This window comes from Oncorhynchus keta, chromosome 25, assembly GCF_023373465.1.
Source record: "Oncorhynchus keta strain PuntledgeMale-10-30-2019 chromosome 25, Oket_V2, whole genome shotgun sequence".
Taxonomy (NCBI): Eukaryota; Metazoa; Chordata; class Actinopteri; order Salmoniformes; family Salmonidae; genus Oncorhynchus; species Oncorhynchus keta.
In genome coordinates, this window is record NC_068445.1 from 21318342 (window position 1) to 21329383 (window position 11042).

An 11042-nucleotide genomic window follows, 5' to 3' on the forward strand; every position below is an offset into this window, starting at 1 on the left:
TAGCCCATGTCTACACCAATCTAATGCTTTTAAATGTGTGGGGAGTAGTGAATGAGTGCACACTTCAGGAAGAAGAAGAGATTATTTGGACACACCCACTGAGTAGACCTGGGTGACCAGTTAGCATGCCTGTGAGACAAGTGTCACCAGAGCTTCCAAAGTAGTTTCTGTCATGACCCGTGTAAAGACATTTGAATCAACAGAACAGTATTTCTAGCCTCAGTCTTATCCTAAGCTGTGACCGAATAGGAATTTCCCATATTACAATTTGGGAAACCGGATTTGGTGATTCTCTAAAATACACACAGATAATTTTGGAACTCTTAAAAAAAGGGCACATTAGTCACTAATGACTTGTGGAGTGGGTTGTTATTCCCCAAGTAAATTGAGAACATGATGCGGTCAGGAAATGAACCTTTTTAAAATGAACCCTTTCTATTTCTCTCCCTCGTTCTCTCTCTATCTCCCTTGTTGTCCCTTTCTCTCTCCCTCGTTGTCTCTTTCCCTCTGTCTCTCTCTGCTATCATTTAACAGGCGAACAATGTGACTTATGTGAAAAGAGGCATAAATCCTCTGACGGAATACCATAACTACTGTACTGGTTATAGGGATTGACAATGAAGTTAGATGAAAGTGGTCTCTCTTTCTGTGTGTTTTATTACTGGCTCAATATTATGGATTATGAAGTAGTTATTTCATGAATGAGTGTCATAGTCAGTGGATAACCAGGACAGAAAATACCCAGTAAACAGGGAACATTCCCAGAACATTAGTTAAGATTCCCATTTAATTCCTGTGAAACTTTCACTTAACCTATTTTGGTTTGCTGGGTAGTAACTAAGTAAATACCCACTGTAGTTATTTAAGCTTTTCTATGCGGAGACAATAGGAAAGGCGGGTGCTCTGAATAGTGGATGTCAATTTACCACTTGGATGTCTACCTCTAGGATTTTGTTCGAAAACAAATACTGTATTATATATGTAATGAATGGTGAATTAAACGTGCATTAGCTTGAGATGAACTGTAGGTGTAACAGCAAAAGTTTATATTGTTCACACAGTGTATTAGGACCTTTTTGAAGAAAGTAAATGAGGGATTAGCTGTTGTACCTGCTGCGTTCTGCTGATGAGCACCTGCTCTGGCTTAGATCAGTCCCAAATATGGTCTTGGATACCACTGACTCACTGCTGACCAACTATTTGACGCCCACTGACCTCTTGTGACTTCAGAAGTGTTCAGCTGAGTTAATAATTTGTGGAAGATTATTTATGATGAATGATTAGATCGTTTTGTTTCCCATTCCAAGCATGACACTTCCTCAGGTAATTGTGAATGGAATGAAACCGACCCAGATATATTTATTACATGACCATTGCTATCATCTTTCTGTATGCCACAATTTTCCATTAATGTAAACATTTTTGTTAGGTCATATTACTAATGAGGTCAACTGCATGAGGGTGGAGACTGTGTCCCGTATACCATGTTTTGTTATTAAACGATTTGACTTCCTAGTGTCGGATGAGATAACCACTGGTTAATCAGTGCCAGGGAAACCGGTTCATTAATCTGTACAATGTTTCCAACTTGGCATCGTTGGCCTTGTCAACCTCTAAACCAGTGTCTTTACCCGTGCTAATGTTGTGGGTGTTTTCCTACCCTTCTTGTTTGATATCCTATGGTGTGTTTGTGTGCAACAGGTCCTGGGTTGGTGTTTGTGGTGTATCCAGAGGTCTTCTCCACTATGCCTCTGCCCCAGTTGTGGGCTGCTCTGTTCTTCTTCATGCTTCTCTGCCTGGGACTGGACAGTCAGGTTAGACACTCATGTAATCTATTTTCGGAGACCACTTTTGGTAAAAACAGACATTGTAGGTCATACAACAATTACTACCTTTTAATATTTAACTAGGCAAGTCAGTTAAGAACAAATTCTTATTTTCAATGACGGCCTAGGAACACTGGGTTAACTGCCTCATTCAGGGGCAGAACGACAGATTTTTACCTTGTCAGCTGGGGGATTCGATCTTGCAACCTTTTTGGTTACAAGTCCAACGCTCTAACCACTAGGCTACCTGCCACCCCAGATTGATTACATTTGACATTTACATTTGAGTCATTTAGCAGATGCTCTAATCCAGAGTGATTTACAGGAGTTTACAGGAACATTTAGGGTAAGTGCATTACTCAAGGTCACAACAACAGATTTTTCACCTAGTCAGCTCAGGGATTCGAACCAGCAACCTTTTGGTTACTGGCCCAATGCTCTTAACTGCTCAGCTAACTGATGAGGGAAGAGAGGAAGCAGGGCTGCCGGCAAACGTGTGGCGAGCAGGGCATTTGCTCCACCACTTTTTATTTAGTTTAATACACTTTTTATTTTATTTTTTACTTTTCTCCCCGATTTCATGACATCCAATTGGTAGTTTGTCTTGTCCCATCGCTTCAACTCTCCTACGGACTCAGGAGAGGCGAAGGTCGAGAGCCACGTCCTCCAAAACACGACCCTGCCAAGCAGCACTGCTTCTTCACAAACTCTTCGCTTAACCCATAAGCCAGCCACACCAATGTGTCGAAGAAACACTGTCCAGCTGGTGACCGAAGTCAGCTTGCAGGCGCCCGGCCCGCCACAACGAGTTGCTAGAGTGAGATGGGACAAGGATATCCCGGCCTGCCACAACTAGTTGCTAGAGTGAGATGGGACAAGGATATCCCGGCCCGCCACAACGAGTTGCTAGAGTGAGATGGGACAAGGATATACCGGCCCGCCACAACGAGTTGCTAGAGTGAGATGGGGCAAGGATATCCCGGCCTGCCACAACGAGTTGCTAGAGTGCGATGGGACAAGGATATATCCCAGGCCTGCCAAACCCTCCCCTAACCCAGACGAGGCTAGGCCAATTGTGCACCGCCTCATGGGTCTCCTGGGCATGGCCGGTTGTGACACAGCCTGGGATCAAAACCGGGTCTGTAGTCATGCCTCAAGCATGCCACTCGGGAGGCCCATTAATACACTTTTTTTTTGGCGTAAAAGCGATGAAAACAGGGACAAAGTAGACCTGTTTTGTTTGGGGACTGACTTGCCTCATTTGTCAACTTGAGCACCTATGTCCTGTGTGTGTCTTGACCAATAAGATTAATGGAAATCACATGTTGGGCATGGCGCACATCTGTAGAAAGCAGAGCTCGCTCTCCACTTTACTTTGCTGTTGATACCTAGCCCTACCTTGTTTTCTTGCTAGGTGACTACTGCTTGTAAAGTAAACCCCCTGTGAGAGCAATAAAATAAAGTGGCTCGCTCTTCACGCCCTGACCAAAAGTTACGTTTCCAGTGTAGCAGGTTAAAAAAACAGACCACTTTTGCGACGCCTCAAGTGTAAATATGTTAGGCTTCAGGAATTTTTTGCAGTTAGTTTTTTTTTTTTTCATTAAATTTTTTTTTTTTTTTTAAATCCCCTGCCGAATGGAACAACCACAGAGCAGGCTCAACTTGCCTGGCTGCCATAAATGACAAATTGTCTGTCTTTCGCTTAAACAATGGGGATAGAATAGGCCTAGTGGAATTCTTTAGTTTTGTTGTTTTCAGAAAAATAAATAACCTGGGGCAGCTTTAGAGCAGCCTCAACTTCCACAACTGCTCAGTTCACTTTCCCCACTGTACTTTGCTCTGCAGTTTGCTATGGTGGAGGTGGCGGTGACGTCCATAATGGACGGCTGTGGCCCCAAGGTGCTGCGTGTCCTGAAGAGACAGGAGATCATCGTTCTGACTGTCTGTGTTATTGGCTTTCTTCTAGGCATTCCTCACATCACTAAGGTAAGGTGATCCTGTCAGATATTATTACTATCCATCGGGTAACGCCCTGCCCCCTCCTCTCTCTCGGAATGAGACAGTATACTCGTGTTTGGACCTGTTTTATTTTAGTTTCTATCAGAAGACGACTAAGACACATACAGCCAGTAAGTAGTGCATGGTTGACCAGCTGATTCTCTGTCTTGTGGAGTGGGTTGCTTTTCCCCCAGTAGATTGAGAACAAGATACAGTCAGGAAATTAACCTTTTTATAATTAAACCTTTCTCATTCTCACCCGCTCTCGTCCGCCCCCCCCCGCCCCCCCCCACACACACACACACACACACACATACAGGGGGGAATGTACGTATTCCAGCTGATGGACCACTACACTGCTGTGGTGTCCCTCATGTTCCTGGCCTTCTTTGAGGTCCTCGCTGTCTGCTGGGTTTTTGGTAATAACCTCACCTTCTCTCCCCTTATGATGAAATTCAACAGCCTGTTGTGTATTTATACAATCAAATAAAAACACTTTGCTTTATAGACAGTATGTATGTCTGAGTAAATGTAAGGATTTAATGCAATGTGTTATTGCAGGACTGAGGCGGATGACCATCGTGATCAAGAGGATGTTGGGAACGGCTCCCAACATCTATTTCTGCTCCTGCTGGATGTTCTTCTCCCTGTGCTGGTCATGGTGAGTGCTATGGCCAACTCATGTCTTTTTGATGATGATGGTGATGAGGACAGTTAGCGTAATGACGGTGATGAGGATTAGTAGTGATAGCCGTACCTAAGACTTTATGATCCATTCATTGTATTAGAGGTTTCATCCAAGTGTAACCTCCTCCCCTGCAGTGCATTCTGATCTCCAGCATCGTCCAGTACACACCCGCTCGCTATGGGAAGTCATACACATACCCTGTCTGGGCAGAGGTGGTGGGCTGGGGAATCTCCCTGGTCTCCATCGTTTGGATCCCCCTGGGAGCCCTGCATGAGATCTGCAGAAATAAGGGCACACTGATGCAGGTGAGCATCCGTTCAGTAAACCAAACAAAACATGCATACTGATACATATATACTTTTAGATCACAGATACTGTTTTAGCATCGTGCATACATACTGAACAAGTACACTGGTACTCACACATATACACACAGTCACGCACACACTCATACACAAATCAATAAATCAAATGTATTTTATAAGGCCCTTTTTACATGAGCAGTTGTGATTTACAGATACCCAACCTTAAAACCTCAAAGAGCAAGCGATGCAGATGCACGGTGGCTAGGAAATACTCCCTATAAAGGCAGAAACCTAGAGAGGAACAAGGCTCCGAGGGGTGGCCAGTCCTCTTCTGCCATTGCCGAGTGGAGATTATATGGCTATTAAGGACAGATTGTTCTTCAAAATGTTTATTGGTGACCAGCAGGGTGAAATAATAACCACAGTGGTTATAGAGGGTACAGCAGAGAGAGAGAGAGAAATTACCCCACATATGTTCTGGGCATTGGCAGAAACCGTAGAAGTTAAACTATGTATTTGACTCTGAACCTCTTCTTTTATCGATTCTCTGTGCCGCCAGAGGATAAAAACATCCATGACTCCTACAATAGAGTTGGACCCCGTCAACCATCTACCAGAGAAGGAGAGAGTGGACATCCCGGAGTCTGTTGTCTTTATCACTCATCTGTGAACAGAGACAAAAGCACTGTGTCTAGGTTCGTGAGTCACATTGAGTGTGGGAGTCCTCTATTAGGATAGGGAGGTGGGGAGGTTGTTGGGTAGTTTATGTAAATAACTTCAAGTATTTATTCTATGAATCACTGATACCATGACACCTAACCTATAGTGAAATAGACAGGGTAAACAGTCAAGGTAAAGCTGCTTCCAATAAGATGGGCTACTGTTTGCTCAATTAAGCATTTTGATAACTAAAAGACCGGTTGGAGTCTATTCATTGTCATGTCTTTATAGCAATTTGCTTTCCAAACAGTTTTTCCCGATTTGTATTTTTTTTTAAGTATTGCGATATGCCTGGCTGAGTCTCTGCTTGTTTTAAATTGCATAGCCTACAGTCGGAAGGTCCAGAAATTTGGGCAGCGAGCGCTGCAAATACCAAATAGGCTAGATTATTGTTGAGTTGCAACTGTCAGTGAAAAAGCAGAGACTCAGCCAGGCATATCGCAATATTTAAAAAATACAATCGCGGAAAAACTGTTTTGTGTTGACAGGATCAAGCTAATTAGGCTATATCATTTTGGCAATTTAATTAAATGTACTTTAGGGATAGCTTAGCTTCCCATAGCCTTTTGTACACGCCGCCTATGCCTTTTAATGTGGCATAAACACAACGTTTTCATATAATTGTCAAACAATGACTTAACAACGGCGCTCTAGTAGGCTACACGCGCACGCACATCCGTCCAATCCAAACCCCATCAGTGCAACTGCAATTTGATGAATGGAAAGAGACATCTGTTATAAAACATCTACGTGTATTGTAATGACATTCTGTGATTGTCATTAGGCCTACACTTGTAGCCTGAATTGATGCATCCACTGTTGTCCACGCGCGCCTCAGTGTCCGCCACTCATCTCAGCCTTTACAAAGTGGAGGCTAAGTGTTCTCCTCAAACCACAATGCAATTTGGCGCATATACCACCCAGTTTCAAGTCAAATCACAAATTGTTCATGCTGCTGACATGCAGTAATGTTAAATAATGGTGTAATAGACTCACGTTTTACTAGTACGGCGTACCCCCAATATTTAATTTGCCAGGACGCGGTACCGCCTTACTTTCACCCCTGATTATGATATGGTAAAACATCATATTCATCATGCCACAAGACTATGAACTCCGGAGGACAACTCGTCCCTCTGGTAAATCTCTTCAATCAGCTATTCTCTCCGCTGGACCTAACACATTGTGTCTACGAACATAAATTGGCGAACAATTTTCACCAAATGTAAAAGCCAATGTAGCCAATACACACACACACACACACACACACGGGATAGCCTCTGATAGCGCCATATTTCATATCATCCGAAAAAAATGACACACTGATCAACTCAGCTCAGCCTTAGACCGATGAAGCATCCACAGTTACAACCAATAGGTGGCTGCTCAATGCAACAAATGATGGCTAGGCAAATCAGCGGGAAAACAAACCTTTCCCTTTCACCAGATCGATTACATGGACTAAGGTCCACATTGAATCAACATCGTCACCTTGTGGCCAAGGTTTTTACTCACAGTGAGGTCAGATGAGGCTCAGGTGAATATTGATCAACAAAGTAAAAATCCCTCGTTCTGCCCCTGAACAAGGCAGTTAACCCACTGTTCCCCGGTAGGCCATCATTTTAAATAAGAATTTGTTCTTAAAACTGACTTGCCTAGTTAAATAAAGGTTTTAAAAATATATATGCAATTAGATGTATAGAGGTTAACTGTGAGGAAGGAAACCACTGCAGTGCTGCTATGACATCTGTTAGTGGGGAGAGTCCAATGTTCTGACATCATTCATCAGCAGTTTTTACACTTGAATGGACTTTGAAGTTTTGGGGTTCTGGTTGGAGTTTTCTATTTTACTTGCTCTGCCAAAGTGTGTTCCTCAGTTGTGTGTCTTCGTGTTTGTTACAACAATGACAATTGGATCTCAGCTTTACAAGGAGTGCCTTTTATCATTAAAAGATCCAATGACATTGGAATTGTCATGGACTATTGGACTGAAAGGCTCAAATAAATAAATATGATTAGACATGATTTAGATGGTAAAATGTATGAAATAAATACAATGGGGTCTTTTGAGGGGTCACATAAATATGTGACTAAGTGAAGATACATTTGCTACCTGCCACAAGTGCCATGTATCAAAAATATTGATTTTGGATTGTCAATACTTTGATGAAAATACCCAAAATATAGAGATTATCACCAACCCATCTTAAGGATCATTAAAACATTCACACAATTATAATTTAGTGTTAACTCTCTTTTGATATAAAACAAGATCAAATTCCCATTTAGTTAGCTGTTTAGATGCATTTTGTGTCGGTTTGTCAAACAGCATTTAGTTTTGACTCATTTGTTTATGATGACAATCGTCTATTTCTACCATTGCACAAACCACAATAAGGGGTTAAAAATATAATCATGCCTGATACACTTTTGTTATTCTATGCAATTGTATGGTTGTCACAAAATGCGGGGTTACTGCTGCTGGTTGTTTTTATTCATTATTCTCATACATTCAAACCAAATATTTTATACATTTAATTTATTTTCAAATGTTTTTTGTTGTATAAAACTAAATGTTTTATGAAATAACAAACACACTGTTACTATTTCTCCATTAAGTTCTCCATGGTGGTACTACTTTAATGGTAGAAATGTTTATGCTCATATTACGCATTTAAAATAGCAACTTTCTCCTTTTTTAAAATTTATTTAGCATTTAATAATTTCTCTTTTTTTATTTACATGTATCTTGTTTAAAGTGTACTTTCAGTTTGACTTATTTTTTTATATCTGAAACGTTGAAAAATAAAATTTGATTCATAATACCTGTTTATCACGCAGAGCTATTTGTGTCAAATAAAGAACATTATTGGCAAATATGTTTTGATTTTTACGAGCCCTTTCAATTCATCAATGTGTCTCTTCTGAAGAGCATAATTTAACAGTAGATGGCAGCAGTGTACAGACAGTAATAATATGCAGCTCAGGGGCATGTTGCCATCCAGGCCAGTACAAATGTCTATGATTATTCTCAACAAGAATTTCTATGTACATCAGCTTATGTTAATACAATTTTGAAAGTGTATCATTTTTAGTAGTGGAATAAACTAATTCAAGCTTTTTTAGTCACTTGTATACAGGAGGTGATCACTACAAGCTAGTACTAATACGCTCATTACACATTTTTAGCAGACCTTATAGTATACCCTACCTCAAACTAGTGGACATCTTTCAGCACTTTAGACAAATATTGTATACTATAGTTATAATTTGGCATGCAAACATACAGCTGAATGTATCTGGTTTCCTGCTTGCAGTTATGCACTCACCAAATCTTATTTTTAATTGATCTAATTAGTCATTGTGAAGAATTATTGGCATAATTAAGCACAAATCCATTTCCATTCTTCATTTGAGAATGTTTTATTGCACACTGCAGGAATCCCACAGGGACAGATCTGTGCATGGAGAGCGGGAGTCAGAGCAGAGCCTATTTGACTGTAATGCCTTTGGAGGTAGTTAATTAGCCTCACCGTGGAGCAGTGAGCAGGGTCAGTACCATAGGCCTGCAATGTGATCGATATCCCCCCCCTTCCTGCCCCCTTCGTGACATAAATGTATGGCAGTCACTAAATTACCGCTGGCGGGGCTGCTAGATCAATGGCCATAGACTTCTGCAGCCAATGGGGCAGGAAAGGGTGGACAGTATTGTACGTGGGACTGTGGTGTGATGGAAGAGGAGGTTTTTAAACGATGCGCCTCTGGTAAGAGCGTCTGCTAAATGACTTAAATGTAAATGTAAATGGTAAAAGTAGAACGGCATCTGGGAGGAAAAAATCAACTAGCACACTGGTATTCTTGAATACTTCAGAGCACATCTGCTTTCTCAGCCTCTCAGCCCATCTGATTAGCATGGCCTCAGACTCCCAGCAACACTGCAGGTATTTGAGAAGCACTGTGTTTGTGTGCCGAACAGGGTTCAGGGCCTGTGAAAGATGAGATCAGCAATCATGGGAAATTAAAATGTCTCTTTCCCCGGCTCTGACAGACTTACACAGGCAGAGCAGCATTGCTACAGTATATTCTCTCACTCATTCTGTATGTTTGCCATTATAGTGAATGACTATGTTCCAAAAAAAATAAGGATAAAATAAATACTATTAAAAACATACATTTAGAATGATTAATGTTCACTAAATCATTATTTAGAAACATTTACAAATGTCAGTTAAGATGTGAATTTGGGGGTGGTTGTGGCTGAGGATCATCACGGCCTTCAGATCTACAAAGTCATAACCCATACGGTTTGCTGAGTGATAGTATGGCTACATTGATATGCTGTTAGTTGCAATGTTGAGGCTTGGTTCTGTGTTGACAATGATGTGTCCAATTGTAGCTAAACTGTACAGATAAGAACATTAAATGATTGAAAGAGCCTTTTATTCTCTCCTATTTGTTTGTGATGCTCCCCTAATCTCTGATGGCAAAGGCAATTCATGTCAATTTATTTTCTTGTCCTTCAAAAGAGCAAACCATTTGCTGGGCTAAAGTAAATGTCAGGGACTTCCTGTTGGCAGAGTGAGTGAGGCTGCTGATGTGGCGCTGACCGATGAATCCATGTTCTGATGTCACATTTCAGCCCTCCACCCTTTGGAAACAAACATATCTGACAGTTTGGACGTGGAGGGGGAGGTAAATTGATGTCATCATCTGACTGGTTCGAATACCTGAACCGACTAGGTTAGAAATCTGTTGATGTGCCTTTGAGCAAGACACTTAACCCTAATATGCTCCAGGGGTGCTGTACTACAATGTCTGACCCTGTGAAACAACACATTTTACCACACCTATCTGGTGTATGTGACACTTCTTTTTATACATATTTTATTCTATGGGAAACATAGTTTGGGTTTGATGTAGATGACAAAGTACATTGCATACCTTAGCTGATTAATGTAACCACTGTTAATTTTCATGTGTAATTAATTGTAAACTCCTTGGTTGGAAAGCAATTTGAGGATGCAGTTACCATTAGAGAAATGAGAAGTGCAATTAGCTAAGAAAACATCCAGACCAAAGGCTTGGTGCTAATTAGAGTCCTGGGTTGACAAAGTGGAGGAGGAGAGGGGAGGTGCTGGTTTGAGACTTGGTGCTCTACTATTTGTAGTGCCAGGTAGTGGCTGAATTCAATAGACCAGGAGCATATGCTCAGTTTATTTGAAAATAATCCTCCGCGATCCCTTCTGTTCTCATGTAGGCCTACACACCTTTAATCTTGCATTTTTTCATTATTTATATTTTCTACCTTTTAAAACAGTAACTAAAACAACTATTCATTATTTAACTAGGCAAATTCGTTAAGAACAAATTCTTATTTACAATGACAGCAGTTTAACTGTCTTGTTCAGAACAACAGATTTTTACCTTGTCAGCTCAGGGATTTGACCTTGCAACCTTTCGGTTATTAGTCCAACACTCTAACCACTAGGCTACCTGCCGCCAGAT

General features: G+C 41.2%; 1 protein-coding gene across 1 annotated transcript in view; it reads left to right on the forward strand.

Moving 5' to 3' along the window:
* Positions 1 to 8433, forward strand: part of LOC118358400 (sodium- and chloride-dependent GABA transporter ine-like) — a 50450-nt gene extending 42017 nt beyond the window's left edge. Inside the window, exons 8-13 of the mRNA XM_035736197.2 lie at positions 1702 to 1814; positions 3672 to 3812; positions 4144 to 4243; positions 4386 to 4485; positions 4647 to 4817; positions 5377 to 8433. Coding sequence (XP_035592090.2) covers positions 1702 to 1814; positions 3672 to 3812; positions 4144 to 4243; positions 4386 to 4485; positions 4647 to 4656 — 464 coding nt within the window. The 3' untranslated portion in view covers positions 4657 to 4817; positions 5377 to 8433. The remainder of the gene's footprint in view (positions 1 to 1701; positions 1815 to 3671; positions 3813 to 4143; positions 4244 to 4385; positions 4486 to 4646; positions 4818 to 5376) is intronic.
* Positions 8434 to 11042: the final 2609 nt, after the last annotated feature.